The sequence below is a fragment of the Pseudophryne corroboree genome, chromosome 8, assembly GCF_028390025.1.
Source record: "Pseudophryne corroboree isolate aPseCor3 chromosome 8, aPseCor3.hap2, whole genome shotgun sequence".
In the NCBI taxonomy this organism is placed as follows: domain Eukaryota; kingdom Metazoa; phylum Chordata; class Amphibia; order Anura; family Myobatrachidae; genus Pseudophryne; species Pseudophryne corroboree.
The window spans coordinates 81,058,692-81,083,293 of record NC_086451.1 but is presented as its reverse complement, the minus strand read 5'-3'; the positions used below and the strand labels follow the sequence as shown (position 1 = coordinate 81,083,293).

At 47.6% G+C, this 24,602-nt stretch overlaps 2 protein-coding genes across 7 annotated transcripts in view; one reads left to right on the top strand and one right to left on the bottom strand.

Annotated features, from left to right (window-relative positions):
- Positions 1 to 4,602: 4,602 nt before the first annotated feature.
- On the top strand, positions 4,603 to 16,141 carry SPACA9 (sperm acrosome associated 9). Of its 3 annotated transcripts, XM_063936756.1 has the most exons (5): positions 4,606 to 4,735; positions 8,994 to 9,152; positions 13,287 to 13,489; positions 15,056 to 15,258; positions 16,013 to 16,141. In XM_063936756.1, the coding sequence occupies exons 2-5, from the start codon at positions 8,997 to 8,999 to the stop codon at positions 16,015 to 16,017; spliced, it is 567 nt and encodes a 188-aa protein (XP_063792826.1). In that variant the 5' UTR covers positions 4,606 to 4,735; positions 8,994 to 8,996; the 3' UTR covers positions 16,018 to 16,141. The 3 variants fall into 3 exon arrangements, with proteins under 3 accessions (XP_063792825.1, XP_063792824.1, XP_063792826.1); XM_063936755.1 differs by having other exon boundaries at positions 4,603 to 4,735; positions 8,961 to 9,152; positions 15,056 to 16,141; XM_063936754.1 differs by having other exon boundaries at positions 4,605 to 4,735; positions 15,056 to 16,141.
- A 772-nt stretch (positions 16,142 to 16,913) lies between these two features.
- Positions 16,914 to 24,602, bottom strand: part of TSC1 (TSC complex subunit 1) — a 146,066-nt gene continuing 138,377 nt past the window's right edge. For all 4 annotated transcript variants that reach the window (XM_063936750.1, XM_063936751.1, XM_063936753.1 and 1 more), the window contains exon 22: positions 16,914 to 19,915. In XM_063936750.1, the coding sequence (XP_063792820.1) occupies positions 19,456 to 19,915 (460 nt within the window). In that variant the 3' untranslated portion in view covers positions 16,914 to 19,455. The remainder of the gene's footprint in view (positions 19,916 to 24,602) is intronic.

The window sequence follows — 24,602 nt, the reverse complement described above, 5'->3', positions numbered from 1 at the left end:
CAATTGGTGGTCCCGGCTGTGTACACCTACCTATGCTGCAGCACCTTCCCAGTGCTGTACCACATCTCTACAGATGCACTAACTCTCTCTAGTACAGCCTCCACACATCGCAGTGACAATGCATTGATACTAATCGCATATGTACTAACATATGCGATTAGTACCGCAAAGAACAGATCTCCTGATAAGAGCTGTCCTTTGCGATCAGCGCCGGTCACTGGACTTTCGGGTTCATGACCCGGGAGACTGTCTGTGCAGGAGGACGCAGCGGCTGCGGAGTATGCTGGGAGGGATCCAATCAGATCCCTCTGACAGCACAATTCAAAAGCTGTTGTTACCCTCCGCACCGAAGCCCTGGCGTCCAGGGCTTAGTGCATATGGAAATACGGTAAAAACCCCTGCAAATTAGGTTTTTACTACATTTTTCCTTTAGTGCATCCCGCTCTGTTTTTGAAAAATAACAGGCTGGTGGGTTGGTACATTATCCCCGTCCACTTTACCTCTATCCAAGGCAGGGCCGTAACTAGGTGTGCGCGGAGGGGTCACCGCACATAGCGCTGCAGAGTAGGGGGGCGCTGTTGGCGGCACTTGTCAATTATCTGTTTTAATTAGTTTCACTTGCAACTTCCCGCCTTTTTAAAACCCAGCATTTCCTAACCACCCCTGTCTTCTACCCCCACCCCTTTTGTCGAAAATACCTATACAACATTCATGAACTCAACTTGAGATTTTTTTGCTATTCAGTCATATTACATTTCAAGATGCTGACATACCTGGGATTCTAACCCATTGCCTGTGGCACTGTAGTCAGACATTATTCATTAAGCTATCTGCCTTTACACAGAAAGGTAGATAATTCTAAGATAGAGAATTCTAACTATTTGAAGCTTATCTTGTACTTTGTGAAAAAATCATTAGCATTGCGGCTGAGCAGATCTATGTAGTGTGTGGCTGCAAGAGATTGGATGTGTGGCTGCACACTACATATATCTGCTCAATTGCAATGCTGATTATGTTTTTACAAAGTACCACTAGCTTTGTATAGTGGTCCTCATTCTGAGTTGATCGCTCGCTGACTACTTTTAACAGCTGTGCAAACGCATAGTCGCCGTCCAAGGGGGAGTGTATTTTAGCATAGCAAGAGTGCGAACGCCTGTGCAGGCGAGCGGCAGCAAACACATTTTGTGCAAAACAAGACCAGCCCTGTAGTTACTTATCCTGTGCGATGATTGCTGCGACGAATGACACGGTAATGACGTCAGATACCCCCCGCCCAGCAAACACCCGGCCACACCTGCGTTTTTCCAAACACTCCCAGAAAACGGTCAGTTGACACCCATAAACGCCCTCTTCCTGTCAATCTCCATGCGATCGGCTGTGCGAATGGAATCTACGCTAGATCCAGTGCACAGCAGCGATGCTCTTTGTGACCGTACGACGCATGTGCGCATTGCTGCGCATACGCACGCGCAGTTTTGACTTTTTTTTTTACCTGATCGCTGCGCAGCGAAAATCGGCAGCGAGCGATCAACTCTGAAAGACCCCCAGTGTTCATAGTTTTTACGCAGGATTAAATAGCTCAAGAGTGGGGTGTTTCATTAGAATTCAACAGGTTATAGGCTTGTTGTGGGCGCGGCGGAGGTACTGGCGACGGAGGTGCGGGCAGCGGTGCAGAGTTTGGCAGCGGAGCGGTACCAATTTCAAAAATGGCGCCTCAATGTCATTTTTGAAATTAAAGATGGCCACTGCGAGCCAATCATGGCTCGCTGCGTCATCGCCCCGCCCCCTCCGGCTGATTTATATAAGTCAGTGCGAGGGAGCGGCTGTCAGTCCGACGGCGGAGGAGCAGAGAAGAGCTCCTGAAGGCAGAAGACACCGGAAGTCCTGGATGGGCGGCGGCTATGCAAAAGAGCTTAGCAGCCGTGGCCCACCAGGTAAAGACGCTGGAAGCCCGGGGGAAGGCGGCGACCATGCAAAAGAGCTTTAAGGCCGCCGCCTCCCAGGTGAAGACGCCGGAGGAAGACGCTGGAAGCCCTGGGGAGGTGGCGCCCCCCCCAGGTGAAGACGCCGGACGCCTTGAGGAGGCGACGGCCATGCAAAAGAGTTTAAAGGTCGCCGCCCCCAGGTGAAGAACTTGTCAAATAAACTTTTTTTTTTTTTAAAGACAGTGTGGTGTTTTTATTTTAATACTTTCTTTACAGGTGGACAACAGGTGCCAGCAGGCCATTTATGTCCGGGCATGCTGGCACTTGTGGTTCTCCAAGTGCCAGCATGCTGGGGCAGGCTTGCTGGGACCTGTAGGCCACCTGTAAAGAACAATATTAACAATGAACCCCGCACCCACCGCCAACAGGGGCGCGGGGCATAGCACTGGGCTATCAGCCCAGTGCTGGTTGTTGCTCGGAAGGGGGACCCAATTTTTATTTTTTGGGGTCCCCACTTCCGAGAAATTCCAGCCCTGGGCTGACTAGTTTTTGGGGGGGGGGCAGATTAATGTTATGGCAGGGGGACCCCATAGCGAGCGTCTCCCCTGCTATGGCATTATCCCCCCTGGATGGTTCTGCAAGGTGCCGGTTTACGAATGTAGGGGGGGGGGGCCTACACTCCCCCCCCCCCCCCACTCTATTGCATGCACCTCCTCAGCCACTGACCGATATATCGGCCGTTCAAGCTAATGGTCGATATATCGTGAGCCCGTCAGCGGGTGCGTACCTCTGATATGTCTGTCAATGACGTTGTTCAGACATATCACGTTGGCCCTGCACAGAGCTGGCCCTAACCAATATGATGCCCTAGGCAAGATTTTGGCTGGTGCCCCCTAGCACCACCGCTGGTTCCGCCTCTGACCTTGCACCTCTTTCCCAGCACCATCACCCCTCACCCATAGCAGTCCTTATTTTGGTGTTTGTACCCCTATATTTTAAATAGGAACAGTTCGCACATATGGTGCTCAGCCCAAAAAGGGGTGTGTTTTTGCTGGCAAGGGGCATGGCCACACAATAGTAACCCCAATTCCAATTACGCCCCACAGTACTGCAACTTTATTCACATTTGATCATGCGATAGTGTCCATAATTCATATTACATCCCACAGTAGTATCACTTTACCTTATAAACGTTACTCCTCACAGTAGAGCCCCTTATTCACAATACATCACACTGAATTGCTCCTTATTCACATTACACCACACCCTATTGCTCTTTATTCACATTAGACGACACAGTAGTGCCCTTTCTATACGCAACGCCACATAGTAGAGCACCTTATACACATAATGCCACAGAGTAATGCCCCTTACACATATGAGACACATTATTAATATCCTATAAACATAATGTGCCTTACACATTATGACAACCTTTATTAATGCCCTTATACACATAATATCCCTTACACATATACCGCACATTATTAAGGCCCTTATACACATAATGACACACATAGTGCCCCTTACACATTAGCTGCACATTATTAGTGCCCCTATACACATAATGACACACATACAGTAGTACCCTGTTACACATATGCCGCACATTATTAATGCCCTTATACACATAATGACACACATAGTGCCCCTTACACATATGTTGCACATTATTATTAATGCATTTTTACATGACACACATAATGCTCCTTACACATATTCCGAACACTACTGCACAACCAACCCACTCACATGCACACAGCAATCACACTGCTACTAACACTGTGACCTCTGCCTCTGCTTGGATACAGATGTGTACTCATAAATCTTGCCTCAATGGGCACCTTTTTTTAATGAAAATGCAGCTTATTTGCATTGCTATGTGGTTAGGATGCACAAGCAGCTTCTGCTGATTAAAATATGTAGCATGCCTACATACTGTGTGAGACTGTGGCTGTATCTGCATATGAAATGCTACACACAGAATATAGGCATGCTGCATATAATTTTAATCAGCAGAAGCTGCTGATGCCCCTAGGCATATCAAATGCCCTAGGCAATTGCCTAGTTTGCCTATGGCCGGCTCTGGCCCTGCAGTACAGCTGATGGGCAATATATCTGCAGATATATCAGCGCACTGTGCTGTGTGTATGGGAAGTCGTACACTCACTGCAGGGACTGCCGGTGACAGATATCTCAACTGGGCGAGCACATTTAAATACCAACAGTTGTAACGTCAGGCACGACACAACAAGCAGTAAATTGGAAGTGTATAGACCCCTCTCTCTCCACTTTATATCTCTCCAAACTTTGATATATCTCCCCCTCAGTGCTTTAAACACCCCCTGAAACCTGGTGCCCTAGGCCAGCACCTAACACACAAGCCCTGTCTGTGCATAATGTAGGATAGGGAATGCAGACTGTAAGCTTCGCTGGGCAGGGTCGGGCGTGAATGAGCAATTTACTGTAGTGTTGTGTATGGCGCTAATTAAAAAAAGTTCATAAACAATAATGTGCTCTTGAATGTTGACAGCGTTGTAAAGACAGTCTTGTAAAAATAAAATACAACTACAGCACAAGCCACAAACAGCCCTCACAGAGGTACTGTAGCAGCCCCACTGTGCATACAAAGGCTGAGGACTCAAACTGCAGATTACAGAATAATCACAATCGTTGCCTAGCAACAGGCCAAACAATCACACTGGGCTCCACACACAGCCAGAGAGAGAGATCATCATTACCTCCATGCTGTACACTGCAAAGGCTCCCAGACGTACAGAACAGCTCTGAGCTTCAATTACCTGCCACAGGTAAGGAAAAGAATACACGGCATCTGATTTCCGCAGTACACGCAGGATTACTATTTGGGATTGGGTTTTCTGGGGTAGACATCAGGACTCTTCACATCATAGACATTGGGTAGCATACTGCCTTATGTTTCTTTAATTATCACTCATTGCACTAAAATATATACATTAATTACAATGAGGTAAAAATAGTTAACAGTGCACTTTCACTACGTTTTCTTTCCAAACAGATGTAAAAACAGACAGCTGGGTTACTAGAATTACATCTATTCTAACAATTAATGACAAGAATTTTTTTTCCGCCCCCGAGGCTAGCGCGTTTTACAATTTAGTGGATAAAGATTTCATCTTGGCGGCTAATTCAGACCTGATTGCAGCAGCAAATTTGTTAGGTAATGGGCAAAACCATGTGCAGTGCAGGTGGGGCACATATAACATGTGCAGAGAGAGTTAGATTTGGGCGGGGTGTGTTCAAACTGAAATCTAAATTGCAGTGTAAAAATAAAGCAGCCAGTATTTACCCTGCACAGAAACAATACAACCCACCCAAATCTAACTCTCTCTGCACATGTTATATCTGCCCCCCCCCCCCCCCCCCCTGCAGTGCACATGGGTGGTCATTCCGAGTTGATCGCTAGCTGCATTCGTTCGCTGTGCAGCGATAAGGCAAAAAAAGGCACTTCTGCGAATGTGTATGCGACGCAATGCGCACGCTCGACGCACCTTTACAACGGCCGATGTAGTTTCACACAGCGAAGCTTTTGAGTCGCACTGTTGACCGCAGAGTGATTGACATGAAATGGGCGTTTCTGGGTGTCAACCGTTTTCAGGGAGTGTTCGAAAAAACGTAGGCTTGCCAGGAAAAACGCAGGCATGGCTGGGCGAATGAAGGGCGTGTTTGTGACGTCAAAACAGGAACTGAATAGTCTGAAGTGATCGCTAGTGCTGAGTAGGTTTTGAGCTACTCTAAAACTGCACAAAATTTTTTTGCCGCCGCTCTGCAATCCTTTCGTTCGCACTTCTGCTAAGCTAAAATACACTCCCAGTGGGAGGCGGCATAGCGTTTGCACGGTTTCTAAAAACAGCTAGCGAGCGAACAATTTGGAAAGACCACCATGGTTTTGCCCATTAGCCAACACATTTGCTGCTGCGATCAGGTCTGAATTAGGCCCTTAGGGGGACATTTACTAAGCAGTGATAAGAGCAGAGAAGTGAGCCAGTGGAGAAGTGGCCCCATCAACCAATCAGTAGCTCTGTATCATTTTATAATATGCAAAATAAAGATGTTACTTCAATGCTGATTGGTTGCCATGGGCAGCTTCTCCACTGGCTCACTTCTCTGCTCTTATCACTACTTAGTAAATGTCACCCTTAGCCTACAAATTATAACTGTCTATGGTGCTGGTAGATTTAGGAAATAATCTCCATGGCTGGGATGTAATGAAGTCCGAGTTCAGTGGCCTTGCAGGATGCCAGCCGAACGCGGACATTTCTTTAAAGGGATAATCATTTACAAGGCACAATTTAGCCTGGTAAATGATTGCCCCTTTAAAAAACATCCGACCGGCATCCCCACACGGTCGCTGAATTTGGACTTTGTTACATCCCGGCCCATTTCTTCATGTATTTAATATAGGCTTCACCTTAGTATAGTGTCATAATAGAAAAATGACGAGATTATTTTAACTTCATTACAAACTTTCTGCTTAAATAAAAAAGCTACGATATGGGGTATATTTACTATTATTTCTAAGCCGTGGCTTTGAGGTATGGATTTATAACGGCAAAACCATGCTTGCTTTGCAACTACGTACAATATTACTATTGCACAAGCATCAGACGGTTTGAAATGAACTTTAATAAATACAGCTGTAAGAGTGATTTGCGGGTGATTCTGAAGTTTAACAAGCCGGTGTAAAAAAGAAGCTAGAATTTGTTGCCTAAGGCTAGTTACAACAGGGGAGTGAAGACATGGCTGATGCGGTCTCTTTACGTCGAACACATTGCAGAGACGGGCTGCTTTCCGAGCCCCTGTCCCTGCGGGTGACGCTTGATACATTCGGGCGGTATATTCGAATACAGCAATGCAATTCTGGGTGCAAATAATGTGCCCAGATTGCAATGCAAATCCAATTGTCCTCTCCCTTCCCTGGGTGTAAATTGCAAACTTCCCAGCTGGGATCCTGTTTCTCAGTCCTCTGGAGCATGGGGTCTATGTATGAATAGTCACAGTGCATCCGCGAATATCGAAGAGTCTTTAATTATTTATTAAAGTTCATTTTCCTGGACTGTTGCTCCAACAGGATGATGTCCCAGCAAAGATTTTGGCAGTTCAGTGATTGCTATTACTGTGAGCAGTGTCGTATTGGGAAAAGCAGTGGAGGACGGAGGCTGCGGGAGAGGAATTACAAGAGCCCTCTCCTGCGAGAATGCTTTCATAGGCACAGAAGCGAATACGATGGCACTTGCCAATGGGGTACAAGTTCCAAAAAGCTACGCCAGACTGCAGTCCCCGTTGGGAACAATAGAGGCTGCCATCTGCATCACTATTAGACATTTGTAGGAAACAACCGTGATATCTCCTGCATTAGGTTATTGGGGGTCATTCCGACCCGTTCGCACGCAGCGGTTCTTCGCTGCTGTGCGAACGGGTTGGAACTGCGCATGCCCGGTGTCCGCAATGCGCACGCCCGTCGTTTCCCAGCGTCAGCAGACGCCGGGCAACGACCAGAAGAGAGAAGAAGTGATCACTAGCGCGATCGCAAGAAGATTGACAGCGGGGAGGCGTTCCGGGGCGGATACTCACCATTTTCCAGGCGTGGAGATCCGAACGCAGGCGTGTCCAGGCGTTTGGAGGGCGGATGTCTGACGTCAATCCCGGGGCCTTCGTCGTTAGATCCATCGCACATGGTGAGTAGGTCTGACCCTGGTCTTGTTTTGCAGGAAACTTTTTCAGCATAGCAGGGCTGCACAAGTGATCGCAGCCCTGCTATGCTAAAATACACTCCCCCATAGGTGGTGTCAAGTTGATCGCACGAGCAGCGAAAAGTTGCTACGTGCGATCAACTCGGAATGAGGGCCATTGTTAAGTAGCCCCAATCCTTAAAACAGAAAACATACGATTTCCCAGCGGATGGGATGCTGGTTGTCATGATCCCTTCAGCGGGATCCCGTCCACCAGAATGCCGGCAGCGGGGCGAGCGCTAGAAAGCCACTTGCGCGCTCGCTGCGGTCGCCATGCTGAGGGGACGGTAGTTCGCTGCACTTGCCACAGGTAATATTCTACCTCTATGAGTGTCATGGATAGCCTGTGGCGCTGGTATTCCGGTGGCGACATTTCACCGCCTGTTGGGATTTCCACAACGGTATCGTGACTGGCAGGATCCCGACTGACGGTATTTTAACCGCTTCCCCTTAAAACCATATACTGCAGCTTCCTCATAATGTACGTAAAAAGGAACTTGATACATAGGGGGTATGCCTAGGCGAAAAAAACAACTTTTCGCTATTTTTAGGGCGAATAGGGATTTGCCCTATGCAATAGCAAGGCTAAGCGAAAAATGCAGCAGGGGCGGAAAACACGTGGATTTGGCGAATCCATGTGTTTACCGATGAAAACGCGGGTCATTTTTGCGGATTTTGAGGCATTTTTTGCCTATGCCTTTTCACTTAAAAAATAAAATAAAAAAAAAAGGTAAAAAGCCATTTGCGGAAAATGCCTTCAAGGTGGCCCTAATAGAATACTCAGTGGGGCCCTTAAGTCCAGTAGAAATGCCTATTGGTTAGGAATTATCATAAATATTTAGCTCCGCCCCAACATGGCTGCCTCAGTCCTCATGTGCACTTTAAAGAATAAGAGGCCTTATTCAGGTTTGTTAGCAAACCAAGAAATGTTAGCAACTGGGAAAGACCATGTAGCACTGCAGGGGGGGGGGGGGGGGGGGGAGCAGATCTTACATGTGTGGAGAGATTTAGATTTGGGTGGAGTGCGTTCAAACTGAAATCTAAATTGCAGTGTAATAATAAAGCAGCCAGTATTTACCTGCACAGAAACAGTGTAACCCACCCAAATCTAAATCTCTCTGCACGTGTTACATCTGCCCCACCTGCAGTGCACATGGTTTTGCCCAGTTGCTATCTTTCATGATTAGCTAACAAACCTGAATATCCCCCAAAGAATCTGTCAATAGTATCTGGTATGAAACTAATATTTGTGACATGTTGCTAGATATATAATGCAGGCATCTTCTCGTGTCCCCAGAGGATGGCACATACCATGAATGAAGCCAAGCAAACGCTTAAGACCTTGGAACAACGTTATAGACTCCTGCAACAACAGCAGACGACTTTCATCCACGCTTTGGAGCGAACCCGTGTGAACGCCAATGATAGGGTCAAGGGGGTGAGGAACCTGCAACAGGTAATAAACCATTAGAGAGCATGCAATCACATTCCATGTGGAGGGGCAGGAATAAACAGGTCATCCCACAATTATCCTATGACAGCCAGGCTGCAAACGGTACCTGGCTGCCCAGACACCTTTGAATGGCAGTGTAAGTGAAGATCCAATGGGGGTTATGTAATAGGTTCCATGATAAAGGTTCCAACGTTTCACTGCCAAAACTGAAAGCAGCAATTACTTATAAGACTGATGTTTCCTTATAATTGCTGCTTCAAAGTTAGCATCAAACTTGCTGAAAACACAACAGTTTCTTAAGCTCGGAACCTATTACATAACTTCCAATATATCACAGGATAAGACTCTCCCTTCATTAAATCATTACTCTTCAGTGTAGAGTGGTTTATTACTCAGATGCAGATGACGCCATATTGCTCATTTACAGTGAGTGGTGGTTCTCACTCTAGTCCTCGCAGCACACTAAAAGTGCATGTTTTCCATATCTCCTTGCTAAAGTACAGGTGTATTCAGGGGCGCTTTAAGAGAGGAGGCCCAGGTGCAGCCTCCTCCGTTCGGGCCCCCTCCTCTCTGACGACAGTGCTGAGAGTCTGAGCACTAGAGCGCTCAGACTCTACTGCGCATGCGCAGATCTCCGGGAAAATGGTGCAGCAGCCATTTTCCCTGAGATTTCTCTACTGCACATGCGCAGAACTCCATGAAAATGGCTGCTGGGCCGTTTTCGCAGAGTTTTAATACCGCCGTGGACATCGCCACGGGACTCCGGAGGGGTGAGTATTTAGAAAATGGGTGCAGCGTGTGCGGTGGGGGCTCCCTCTGGACTCAGGGGCTCGTGTGCACCGCACACACTGCTCCCATTATAGAAACGCCAGTGGGTGTATTGTATTCATTACTTACTGATATTTTAAAAGATCCACCGTTGGTTCTAATTATTTCACTTCCGATTCTGTGAGGAGACCTGGAAAACAGGTACTGTTAGTGTGTCCAGTGCACTGGATTTGACCTAGGACCCGATCGCTGCTGTGCATTTTCACACAGCGGGCAATCAGTGATTAACTGCGCATGCACCGCAATGTGCACGCGCGTCGGCAAACAGGCATCGCCAGTCAGCGACAGGTTGGTGCAAAAATCCTAATTGCACAGCCATTCGTATGCTGACTGACAGAAGGAGGCCGTTCGTTGGTGGTAACTGACCGTTTTCAGGGAGTGGCAGGGAAAATGCAGGTGTTCCCAAGCGTTTTCCGGGAGGGTGTGTGACGTCAGCTCCGGCCCCGATCTGCCTGTTCTCATCGCACTGTAGGAGTAAGTCCTGGGCTGCGCACAGACTGCACACACAGGGCAAATCACTCAATGGTGAGTGAGCTGCAAACGGATTTGCAGCTGTCCGCTGATTGCGGGATTTTTAGCAGCTCGGCGTACACATGCAATCGCACACTTGCACTGCGAATATACACTCCCCTTGGGGGGGGGGGGCGACTATCTGATCGCAGGACTACAATTTTAGAAACCTAGCGATCAGATCTGAATCACCCCCCTAGTCCACTGTGTAGCCATCTTGGCTCATCAGATTATTTCCTGATACCCTGTGCAGCAGTATTGGTTCCTCTCCAAAATAATAATATAGCTGGTTCTTATTCCAGTATACAGCCATTTTTTGTGGTTTCTTCTTACCAGCGCTTACATTCAGGTCTTTCTTTTCCATCACCTGCAGAAGTGTCTTATAGGGATTAAGTTTATTCATTCTGCCAAGGATTCACAACCACTGTCCTCAAGATACACTAATAGTTCGGGTTTTAGAGATAGCCATACTTCAGCACAGGTGACTTAATTAGTACCTCAGTTATTTTGATTTAACCATCTGTGCTCAATTATGGATATCACTAAAACCTGGACTATTAAGCTGGGTACACACTGCAGCGACGGGAATTAGTTCAGACATAAGAGCGAATCCCCGTCAGCACAGATTGCCCGTACACAATGGGGTGACTTTAATGAAGTACGGAACAATATGTTCCATCCTTCATTAACATACTACAGGATGCTAGCAATACAGTCAGGTTTGATGTGCAGCACAAACAGCAGTGAGAGGGCGGCAGTGCGCCCTGCGCAGGCCTCGTCCCCTAAAATGGTGATGCTACGATGTCAGACAGCGGGGCTGCCAGCTCTGGGAAGTAGAGCTTTTCCTGGGGCATACTAAGGACGCTACAGGCAGCTTCTTAGGCTGCAGGGTGCCTGCATGTAGCACCCCTTGGACGCTCTGCAGCAACGCTACTGGCTGCAGTGTGCCGTTCCAGAGGCCCTGCAAGCCACATGCAGGTACCACCTCAGGACCCTGTGCTACGGCACAGCTTGCACCCGCTTAGTTACGGCCCTGGTTACGAAAAGAATCAGAGGCAAAATACATGTTACCATTAGGAATTCAGGTGGAAGAAAAGAAAAGAATATAATGGAAAACTATAAATGTAGGGGGAGAATTCTCAAATCTTTGAGAGATAAAGTGGGGAAGTTGTCCATAGCAACCAATCAGCTGCCATTTTACATGCTGTGATAGAAAAATAAGTTTGAAGTTGCTTGATTGCTTTGGACAACTTTTACACTTTATATGTCTCAAGATTTGATAAATCGCCCCCTTTATATATTATATAGCATTAATGTATGATTGGTCTTTATAGGGGAGAAGCAATACGTTATGTGCACCAATACCACTTCTCCCCCATGTATTACTGTGGCGATGCCGGCTCAGTGACAGGGGCGCTATGTGCCCCTGTCCATATCGGCGATGCTATCTAAAAGAGATGCGCTGTGAGCTCAGGGGGACATCGTCGATGTCCCTTCCTGCTTTGCTTCAGTAATGAGGCGAAGCAGGAAGTGTTATAGCGGCACGATCCGTTCCACTATAATACATTTACCCCTAAACTTTTACAGTTATGTAATTAAAGAAATAAGAGGACAAGAAAACCAAGGAAAAGGACAAAACCAGGGAAACAGAGATGGGTATAGAGAGGACAAAACCAGGGAAACAGAGATGGGTATAGAGAGGTCTATAGTGACTGTACAACTTCAGGCCTTGTAGCCAGATTCTGGTCATACATTTGTTTATCACAATTGTATCCAGTGGTGAAGTAGTAGCTTTCAATGCCACATTTAGGGGAGAATTCAATTACAGTTTATGTGCCGCTGCATTGTTTAAAACTGTATGGGGTGTAATTTTGGTGGCCGCAAATTGCCAGCGTTCCAACACCATTTCACAGGCCTCACCGAGAACTGAATTCCCACCTTAGATTGGGTGATATCCAGAAACCTGGATTATGTCTGACCTCCCCTATAAGGTCTAGAGAAGTATAGCTATGGATTTGTAGCACTAGTAAGAAACAGGTGGGTACAGAGGGAACGTACAGGGAAAATGGTGAGAACAATAGTAACAGCTGCCAAATGCACACAGGTAATGGGGACCAATCAAACCAGAAATTGCATTATACTCCATATTGTTCAAATGAAATCTGATTCAGAGTTAATGGAAAGGATACACTGGGACATTAGGCTACAGCACAGGTTCTCAAACTCGGTCCTCAGGACCCCACACGGTGCATGTTTTGCAGGTCTCCTCACAGAATCACAAGTTAAATAATTAGCTCCACCTGTGGACCTTTTAAAATACGTCAGTGAGTAATTCATACACCTGTGCACCTGCTGGGTTACCTGCAAAACATGAACTGTGTGGGGTCCTGAGGACCGAGTTTGAGAACCACTGGGCTACAGCAATGCCTAGTGAGATAAGTGGTTGAATAGACCTGATGGCCATGTCTGACCCAAGTGGTATGCCTGGTTTGGCCTTATCAGTCCACGTGCGGGCAGGCGAGAGAGGAACCTGTAGAATGAAAGATGGACAGGAACTCATAAGAGGATCACACAGAGGTATCAGAAGGGGAGAGGTGGAACAGACCGAAGATACTGAAGGGTGGGGAGATAGAGTACTCTAAGGGGGCAGATTTACTAAAGCTTCTAAAAATGAAAAAAGTTACCTATGATAGACCGGATCTGATTGGTTGCAAAACCAGCACTTGTCTGTTTCAGAAGCTTTATTAAGTGTACCTTCATATTTTATCTGGTAATCATTGTTATATACACAAATTGCAGGTGCGTAACTACTTAGACAACTACTGTAACAACAGCACAGACAAGCGCATTCTGTCCCACTTTCTGGATACCTGTACACAGTTGGCAAATCTGTGCGTTATGCTGGCAGCAATGCAGTCTGAAACATCATCAGCAAGAGGCATCACAGAGGAGACCACCAATCTTCTCAGGGCCACCAATAACCTGTCCGCTCTGAGAGCCAAGTAAGTGAACATATAGTCACCTTTATAGCAGGTGTGTCAAGTATGCGAGTATGTTGCGCTCACAATGCCTGGGCCGGGATCCTGTCATGGGTTTAACACTACTTAGAGCTTGTTACCCATGCGAGTGTTAGAACTTTACACCATCAGAAAACAAACTAAAGACTTATCTGTTTACCAAGGCTGCTGAGACTTCTGGGGGGCCCTGGTGGTCATAGGAAGGGGTGCAACTACGCACCGGGGAGACATAATCATGCACATCCCCCAGGTGTGGTTGTGCACCAGAGTTTCTGGTTACACCTCTCCTTTACTCCCAGGGACCTACAGAGGCCTGAGCAATCGGAGCAGCTCCCCTCCACCTCACTGGGGGTGTAGCCAAAACTTTATGGGTCCCAACATTTTAAAGGGGTCCCTGTCCCAATGATTCTAGAGTGAAATATAGTATATCCGCAGTAGTTTTAATTTTATTCCCAATATAGTGCCCTAGTTTATTTTATGAACCATAGTAGTGGACTAGTTCACATTATGTCACATTGTGGGGCTGCCAGTACACATTATGTAACAGAGGGGTAGATGTATGAAAAATGTGTGGACCCGCTTCAGTGCATTCTTGTGGTGAAGCGGTCCTCTTTTCGACAACATGTATTAACCAGGCGGCATCGGATATATGTGCGCGTTATTTCACCTTTCCGGTGATAAGCGTACTCCCACATCGGCATTGTTTTTCGGTGGCCGAACTATTACTCCCAGCGTGTCCTATGATTGTGAGCAAGCGCATGCACGGTCAATTTGTAAGGGTGCCAGGCTGAGCAGTGGGGAGGCGTGGAGGTGAGGGATGGGGAGGAACACTATGCGCACTGTACCATTATATGAAAACAATAAAGTTTACTGAACAAGAAGAAAAAAACAAAACAAGAAAGGAGACCTGCAGCACTGGAACTGGTAAAAGGCGGAACGGTCTTTCACAAAGATCGTTCATACCTTAGGTATGCATATCGGTTATCTATCTAAAAGAAGGAAGCGCAGATAAAGCCTTTCTACCATCATCGCGGTGTTCAAACATTGGGGGATGCGGTATCTGTGGCACATAATGTCCGCAGGTAGCGCATCTCCCCCATAATGATTATAAATCTACCCCACAGTAACCCCACTCAATGACCTACAGTGTCCCCAGTTCACATTATGTAACAGTATGTAACAGCACGACTCCTTCATATCACCAGAGCGCTGCCGAAAAGGAATACACAGAAATACCATACTTGAATTTAAAAGAAAAAAGTATTGGTTACAAATACTTACGTATGTTTGCAATGTTTTATTGATGGCCTGGGGAAACATAAGAGGGTCGCCACTTCACCCATTAAAGAGACATGGCTATGTACAGTAACACAGATACATGCTGCATGTTCTATGCAGTCGATCTCTATGCAATGCAGCCTTTCACAGGGTGCAATCTCAGGTGTCCTCTAGCTGATGTGCCCACTCTCTGTAATAAGCCATGTTCGGCTTCCTTTCCTGAACATAAGCTCTTGGAAATTCTAAATCTTAAACTTATCTGCTTGTCCACAGATATCCTCATGATGTTTTGAACCACCTGAGCTGTGACGAGGCAAAGAACTTTTATGGTGGAGTAGTTAGCCTCATCCCGATAGTTCTGGATAACATCCGGGAGGCTGTGTCCAGGATGGAGAGCTCACAACAGCAGTCGTGCATTATGGGAACCAGAGATGCCGCTGGTCAGATAAACAGGAGACCCAGTGCCACCAAACCAGGTTATAGTAGTGACAAACAAAGCACTGGGGTTCAAACCAGAGTCAGCCAGGGAGATTCATCTCTCCAGATAAACAAAACCAATGGCTACATAGACTCATTCAAACCAGCCTGGAGGCCACCTGGGAGGTCCTATACCACTTAAATGTCAAGGACCCCGCCCCCCCCTTCCTTCCCCCAAATCCACAAGAAAAAGAATCAGATCTAAATTGGGCATCTTCTAGCAATGGAGACAGCAGCCACATAGCCTAGTGCTCGTGTCTCCTTTATATATCTGCACCACATTATTTACTGCTGTGAGTGATAACACATGCTCTAATGCAGGGGTATCTTTCTCTGGCACCTGTTCTAGCGTCAGCCCAGATACTGCAGGTGCTCACCTGACATGTTTCCAAGCACTATAGTTTGCATACAGTTTATTCTAAAGGCAGCCCTGTATTATATCCCCAAGCATGTCGACTTTATAACAGCTGGATTTTACCACATAGGGCGGCAGTTCATTGCACGTGTTTAGCTACCCTGCCAGCCGTATTCATCAATTATTCCTTCACCATCGAGTACCTCAAAATAATACAGTTTAATAGGACACACTAATTCACCATACTGCTATTCCACTTTATCATGTCATCTAATGGATTTATATGTATGTTTCTGTAGCCTAGGAATTGAAATACTAATCTCAATATACACAGAGTTAATTAAAACAGGAAGTTAGAGTATGCTTGTAATTCAACCCATGTCATCTCTTCTCTGTAGGGTAAATAGCCGCAAGCCCATCCCTTGCTGTGGACCATCTTCAGTAATACAGAACGCGTCACTTACTTGTACCTTAGATTTGGATAGGTTCTGGAGTCAATTCTAGAATTAAACGCACTTTGAAGCCTACATTGGAGGCACGATGTGTCTTTATTTGGATAAACCACGGTCATACCATTTGAAAAGACAGACTCAACTTTAACAAACGGGGCCTCTCAGCTTAGGGAACACAGACCTACCAATGAAATGCAGGTGGTGCTCGGATTTCTGCGGAAACTGACAATAGGTCAGTTCATGTTTTTCAGGTCAACTAGCAGGTGCACAGGTGTATTCATTACCCACTGACACATTTTAAAAAATCCACAGGTGGAGCTAATTACTTCACTTGTGATTCTGTAAGGCTACAATCACACATAGCGGCCAAGTGGGTCCTGTTCAGCGGGACCCACTTGGCCGGAAGGAGACTGCACATGGGCACCTATGCAGGCGCCCACACGTGCGGCAGTCCCACCGGCGGCGGCTCCGACCGCTGCATGCTGCGGTCGGGCCAGATGACAGGACGGCGGGATTTCATAGTGAACACATACATTTCAACGTATATGTTCACACAGTGCGGCTGTGCCGCGCTGAAATCCTGTGCGTCACTGGCCGGATCCTGTTCTGCGGGACCCCACAGAACAGGATCCGTGTGCACACATGCACCCCCCACCCCCCTCCCGACCAAGCAGGTCGCTATGTGTGGCCCAGCACTAAGGAGACCTGTAAAATGTGACCTGTTGGGGGTCCTTGAGGACCAAGTTTGGAAACCACTGCTCTAGTTCAATAACAAGCACTCCATTGTATCAAGCCAATAGTTAGTGTCTATGTAAAAGTAAATACTTTACAAGGAGAAAAACAGTGATGATAGTGCAAAACAATCTGGTTTATTTGTTCACAGTTAAACACAAGCAAATAGTCTTAAACATTTCTGGACATCCTAGTGTAGACTGCTCCGGTCAAACGATCTGTGTCTACAGCCTGCCCAGCCGCTGGCAGTAATGTGGCTTTCATGTGAAATGTCACTGCTGGACAATAACATAGAGAGTGGCAAGAACTAGACATGAATAGAGGGAATTAAAACTTGGCAGAAAATAGATTTCAGGTCATCAGCTGCTCCGGTTACTGTCATGTTATACCATGTGAAAGTATACTAGCCATCTTCACACAGCGTAAGCAGACAACCTGGGCTCAAATGCAATCCGCGAGAGGGATACCTATCCCGACCACAATCCGGGAAAGGGCCACCTATGCCAATCACAATCCGAGAGAGGGCCAGCTATCCCAACTACAATCCGGGAGACGGCTACCTATCCCAGCCACAATCTGGGAGACGGCTACCTATGCCAACCACAATGCGGGAGAGGACCACCTATCCCAACTACAATCCAGGAGAGGGCCACCTATCCCAACCAGAATCCTGGAGATGGTCACCTATACCAACCACAATCCGGGAGAGGGCCACCTATCCCAACTACAATCCAGGAGAGGGCCACCTATCCCAACCAGAATCCGGGAAATGGTCACCTATACCAACCACAATCTGGGAAAGGGCTAACTATCCCAACCATAATCCGGGAGATGGTCACCTATACCAACCACAATCCGGGAGAGGGCTACCTATCCGCTCAATAGAAACTAGTTACATCAATGAGGCACAGGCTGAATAGGGCTGTCATTGTGTGCATTGACCAGTATACTCACACATGGAATAACAATTCATTTAAAAGTGTTAAGGAGTTTGGTGGGAAGGTGGGATGGGTGTGGGTGGGGAGTTGTAGGGAGGGTAAAGATAATGAAGAATGTGCGTAGATCAGATATAGCCTTATTCCAGTGCCTTAAATTGTTCCAAATCATAAATGGAAACATGAAGTGAACGGATTAAATGCAAGATTTGAAGATCTCTGCATGTCAGTGACTGCTCTTCCCAGATCTGCTACACATCACGCTGCAAATCTCTGTAATACAAATACTTTAATGAGGGGTCTAAAAGTGTGTGGCGATTTTAGTATGTCCTCCTTCAGATTTCCTGCAAAATAAAATGTGATCCGAGAGCTGTTGTATTTCTCAAAATAGACCCTGAAACTGTAACTAGGACACACTTACTACACATAAACTGCAATGCAGAGATAATAGTATAGTACCAAAAATCAGTAAACATGTCCAGCAGAGCATGTTATCCTATCAAAGTGTTTATAAAGTTGCTTTATTTAAAAAATATATATATCTGGAGTAATGTCAAACTTAAAGAAAAACAAATTTCCCTCAGTGTGATGTTGGTGGTAATACGGCTATGAAAAATCATCATTAACACCAGAAATTAACTCTAAGGGGGGAGAATTCGGGTAGAACATTAACAAACGTCTGATGCCCCTCAAAGTCAACATGCGTTGTTATGGTCTAAAGAAGCTGTGCAAGGTACACATCATGTGTAGCGTTTCAATCTTGGAGGGTTTAATCAAAGTGCAAAACAATTCTAGTATTGAAGACCAAGTCTTCGATTCAGACTGGCTGCCACTGAGCCGGTTCCTCTACATGAAACAGCCGACTTACCAGTGGAACATTCCCAATACACTGCTGAATGAAATGATGAAGGAACCAAATGCAAGTGTAGCTTGCTGCAACGTAAATGGATGTAGGGCAATGTGGACGGGTATATGGACACCACTGTGAAAACCAGCCCCCCCTCCCAAGAAAAAGGTTGGTCCCTAGTGTAGTTTTGGCATCCAACTAGTATTTACGTTTTAAGGCAACTTCTACTAAGCAATATAGTGGAGTGAGTAGCAGCCATATACCAGCATCATGGGGAAGACACGGGTGATACATCCTAAATTGCAGAAGGGGTAGGATGGACTGGTGTTGTTCTGCCAAAATAAAGTTATTTCCAGTTATTAAATTGTCAGGCCATCTTTATATAAAGGCCCCCCACCAAAAGAAAAAAAGTGACAATTTGCCTAAACTAAGCCATTACCACTGATCTTTCCCAGCCCAGCGAGCAAGAACAGCAATTAAAAGGAGATCATGAACCAATAGAAAAACAAATGGCAAATGTTCAAGCCTGTATTTGAATGTCCACAAGAAAGCTATGTGCCCAAATCTGGTGTCTACAGATTATAATTAGTTGCTTCTTTCACGCAATCGCAGGTCCCAAATCAAATGTTCATGGTGAGAAGGGGGAAATGGTGGTGGTTGAGAGTGTGGTGATGGTGGGCAGACGGGAGGGGAGAGGTGGTGTAGCGGAGATGAGGGGGAGGAAAAAAAACCAAAGCAGGTTGTGGCATAGAGAGATTCTTCCATCCCTTCCAGTTCCGGTGGCCCGCTACTGTTGCACTGCAGAAGTAGCGAGAATGAAAGTTCAGACACCAAGGATTGAAGCCAGGAGCAAGGTAACACTGATTGCTTATCTCCTAACTGTGGTCATTGTGTGTCTCATCATAGTCCATGATTTGAAAATCCCGCACACACTGAGTTCCTGCATTACTAGCGGACGAGCTTCCAGCTGCAGCCTCGGACCCTGGTCCCTGACAGAGCTCAGTTTTCAGGATCTCTGAGAGGCTACTGATTCCTTCCTCGTCACAATGGCTCTCACTCTTGTTGCGAAACAGCTCACGGGCCCGGATGCCGAGAAAACTCTTAGCGTTTGGGTACGAGCCAATAGTCAGGTGGCCGCTTGAAGGCAACTCCAATATCTCCCTGCGGCTGAGAGGCAAGTTCACTCCTTTCTCTGGGGTTGACAAGGTGCTACTACCACCGCTCCGACTGCTGAGGGAGCTGCTGTGCACAAAGCCCTTTTTGCCACTGCTGCAGTCGCCATCTTCATTGATGGAGTCATCAGGACTAGAAACACTGGTGTTGTCGATGCCAAACCTACAACAGGAAATATTTAAAGTTTAAAACTAATACAAAGTGCTGAGCCATTGGTTAAGCCTTGGATGGAGATAAAGTGCACAGAGATAAAGTCCCAGCCAACCAGCTCCTGTCATTTTTCAAACACAGCCTGTGACATGCCAGGTAGTTGCTGATTGGCTGGTACTTTATCTCCATCTTAGTAAATAGACCCCTAAGTCTTGTACAAGATGTACGGTGAGACCGATGTGTAGAATGGTGAAAAGGATAGAAATTGCCTACTAAGGACACCACAGCACCATCAATGGGGAGTTTTACATGATTTGATTGGAAGCTACAGGCAGCTAGGGAGGCCAATCCCGGGATCGGCGGGATCCCGGGATTTGGGCCCAAAAATGCCGGGATTCACGGGATTATTCTGCGCATGCGCGGCTGCAGGAGGGTTGGTGTGTAAGTAATAATACTTACTCATTTAGGCGGGCAGCAGCCATGAACAAGTAGAACGCGCGCAGCACTTCAAATGTAGCGCCGGCCGCCAGCCAATCAGAGCTGGCGGACCGGCAGCCAATCAGGGAAGCTGCAGCGGCAGCCAATCAGGAGCGACTGCTGCGGCCGCTTCCCTGATTGGCTGCCGGTCCGCCAGCTCTGGTTGGCTGGCGGCCGGCGCTTCATTTGAAATGCCGCCGCGTTCAGTGTTTTAATGGTTGCCGCCCGTCTAATAGTAAGTACTATTACTTACACCCACCCTATCTCCCTCCGTGCAGCCTTCCTCCCTCCCTGCCGCGACCTACACCCTCTGTCCTGACTGAGTCCCGCACCGCTACCTACTACACCCTCCCTACCTCCCGCACCGCTACCTACAACCCTCCCTACCTCCCGCACCGCTACCTACACACTCCCTACCTCCCGCTCCCGCTACCTACACACTCCCTCCAGCCCTGCTCCCTACAATTTTCTCTAATCCCTACTGTAATCCCGGGATTGACCGTTTTTCAATCCCGAATCCCGGGATTGGCATCCCTACAGGCAGCCTCCTGTCTTGCTTTAGATCAGGGGTGGCCAACCAGTCAGAGGCAGAAAAGATCTGTAGTCAAGGGCAAAAATGGGGGTGTGGCCTAGTTTTCATAAAGCCACACCCCATTTTTGTGCACACACCATTCGGTAGGACTTTTGTAGGAGTATGACCTTGTGTTTTTAGTCATGTTGTACAGTGCCACATACATATAATGCCCCAGTACAGTGCCACATACATATAATGCCCCACTACAGTGTCACATACATATAATAATGCCAATAAATGGGTGCCTCCACAGTGCCAGATACACATATGTCCCCACAGTGCCAGATACACATAAGCCCCACAGTGCCAAGTACACAGATGCCCCACAGTGCCAAGTACATATATGCCTCACAGTGCCAGATACATATATGCTCACAGTGCCAGATACACATGTCCCCACAGTGCCAGATATGCCCCCAGTGCCAGATACACATGCCCCCACAGTGCCAGCTATGCCCCCAGTGCCAGATATACATGTCCCCATAGTGCCAGCTATGCCCCCAGTGCCAGCTATGCCCCCAGTGCCAGATATACATGTCCATACAGTGCAAGCTAAGCCCCCAATGTCAGTGTCCCCACAGTGCCAAATATGCCCCCAGTGTCAGATATACATGTCCTCACAGTGCCAGCTATGCCCCTAGTGTCAGATATATATGTCCCCACAGTGCCAGCTATGCTCCCCGTGCCAGCTCTACCCCCAATGCCAGATATACATGTCCCCCCAGTGCCAGCTATGCCCCCAGTGCCAGATATACATGTCCCCCCAGTGCCAGATATACATGTCCCCCCAGTGCCAGCTATGCCCCCAGTGCCAGATATATTTGTCCCCACAGTGCCAGCTATGCCCCCAATGCCAGATATACATGTCCCCATAGTGCCAGCTATGCCCCCAGTGCCAGCTATGCCCCCAGTGCCAGATATACATGTCCCCACAGTGCAAGCTAAGCCCCCAATGTCAGTGTCCCCACAGTGCCAAATATGCCCCCAGTGCCAGATACACATGCCCCCACAGTGCCAGCTATGCCCCCAGTGCCAGATATACATGTCCCCATAGTGCCAGCAATGCCCCCAGTGCCAGCTATGCCCCCAGTGCCAGATATACATGTCCCCACAGTGCAAGCTAAGCCCCCAATGTCAGTGTCCCCACAGTGCCAAATATGCCCCCAGTGCCAGATATACATGTCCTCACAGTGCCAGCTATGCCCCTAGTGTCAGATATATATGTCCCCACAGTGCCAGCTATGCTCCCCGTGCCAGCTCTACCCCCAATGCCAGATATACATGTCCCCCCAGTGCCAGCTATGCCCCCAGTGCCAGATATACATGTCCCCCCAGTGCCAGCTATGCCCCCAGTGCCAGATATATTTGTCCCCACAGTGCCAGCTATGCCCCCAGTGCCAGATATACATGTCCCCACAGTGCCAGCTATGCCCCCAGTGCCAGATATACATGTCCCCACAGTGCAAGCTAAGCCCCCAATGTCAGTGTCCCCACAGTGCCAAATATGCCCCCAGTGCCAGATATACATGTCCTCACAGTGCCAGCTATGCCCCTAGTGTCAGATATATATGTCCCCACAGTGCCAGCTATGCTCCCCGTGCCAGCTCTACCCCCAATGCCAGATATACATGTCCCCCCAGTGCCAGCTATGCCCCCAGTGCCAGATATACATGTCCCCCCAGTGCCAGCTATGCCCCCAGTGCCAGATATATTTGTCCCCACAGTGCCAGATATGCCCCCAGTGCCAGATATACATGTCCCCACAGTGCCAGCTATGCCCCTAGTGCCAGATATACATGTCCCCACAGTGCCAGATATACTTGTCCCCACAGTGCCAGATATACATGTCTCCCCAGTGCCTGATATACTTGTCCCCATAGTGCCAGCCATGCCCCCTGTTCCAGATATACTTGTGCCCACAGTGCCAGATATATATGTCCCCACAGTGCCAGCTATGCACCCCAGTGGCAGATATACATGTCCCCACAGTGCCAGCTATGCCCCCAGTGGCAGGTATACATGTCCCCACAGTGCCTTCTATGCCCAATGCCCCCAGTGCCAGATATACATGCCCCCCCCCCCCCGTGCTGCTCACCGCGCTGCTGCTGCTGTCTGTGAGGGGAGGAGAGCACAGCGTACTCCTCCCCTGCCCCACTCTCCGGCGGCGGTGTCTCTCTTCAATTAGGCGCCGGTCCGTGAGCCAATCAAAGCTTGCGGTCCGGCAGCCTTAGCTGCCGGTCCGCAAGCTCTGATTGGCTTACGGATCGATGCTGAATTGAAGAGTGACACCGCCGCTGGAGACAAGTGTATGCGCCGGTCAGCGGTGGCCAGGAGCCGGCCGAGCCGCATGCGGCGGATGAAAGAGCCGCATGCGGCTCGAGAGCCGCGGGTTGGCCACTGCTGGTTTAGATAGTAGTCAGGGATAGAGTAAAACAGATCTGTGAATGGTTTGTGAACGTGGATCAAGTATTTGCAGATCTTAAAAATTGAGATTTAAATCCCAAATACCAATCTTAAATTTTCTCCTTTGATCTAAAACTGGGTACACCGATGCAATGTCTCAGCTAATGGGCGTGAAACTTGCACAGGTGTGCTCCGGAAACGGTCGGATTGGCAGATCGCATCTTATGCCTAAAAATGAAGAAGCTCGACCTCCCGAGCCCGTTGAAGAAAGCTCAGTGTGTATGAGGTGCACACTAATCGGATAATCGCTCTGAGGATCAGAACAGTTAACTGATCTGCACAGTGTGTATTCAGTTTAAATCCCAAACATTTAAAAAAGGACCACCAAGGGCTCATGAACAAATTGCACTTTAGGAGTTACGCCCTGTTGCACATGGCCACAGATCTGCAATTTTTGGCTGTTGCACATGTTGCCCCGTGTTTGGGTTCCATCTCTCTGCAACAACTTCGACATTTGCTTCTCCGGTTATTGCTGTACCAGATATCAACCAAACCTATATAATGTCATTTGATGAAGATGTCCCAGATACCCTTTACACTCCATGTAGACCTCGCTGTCAGCATCGACTTAAGCTGGAGCGTAGGGCGTTCGTTTTGGCATCGTAATGATTTGTCTTGAGCACAGATTCTGTGTATACATTGGAACAACTTTAATGAAGGACGGAATGATCATGGGGGGTAATTCCGGGTTGATCGCAGCAGCAAATTTGCTAGCTAATGGGCAAAACCATGTGCATTGCAGGTGGGGCAGATATAACATGTGCAGAGAGAGTTAGATTTGGGTGGGGTGTGTTCAAACTGAAATCTAAATTGCTAAAGCAGCCAGTATTTACCCTGCACAGAAACAAAATAACCCACCCAAATCTAACTCTCTGCACGTTATGTCTGCCACACCTGAAGTGCACATGGTTTTGCCCAATTGCTAACAAATTTGCTGCTGCGATCAACTCTGAATTCCCCCCTCGTTTCGTCCTCCATTAAGCTAAACAAGGTTACTAGGATATTGCTAGGTTTGATGAGCAGCACATCAAACCTAGGGGTAAATTTACTAAGATGGGGGTTCTATATAAGATGGGATGTTACCCATAGCAATCAATCAGATTCTACTTCTCATTTATCTAGCACCTTCTAGAAGATAATACCTGGAATCTGATTGGTTGCTATGGGTAAATAGAACTCCCATCT

Bases quoted from the DNA above. Each gene is read 5' to 3' on its own strand.
- SPACA9 (XM_063936755.1), top strand. From the start codon at position 8,997: ATGGCACATACCATGAATGAAGCCAAGCAAACGCTTAAGACCTTGGAA. The intron at 9,153-13,286 runs GTAATAAACCAT...CACAAATTGCAG, and splicing joins GGGTGAGGAACCTGCAACAG to GTGCGTAACTACTTAGACAA. The intron at 13,490-15,055 runs GTAAGTGAACAT...GCTTGTCCACAG, and splicing joins CTGTCCGCTCTGAGAGCCAA to ATATCCTCATGATGTTTTGA.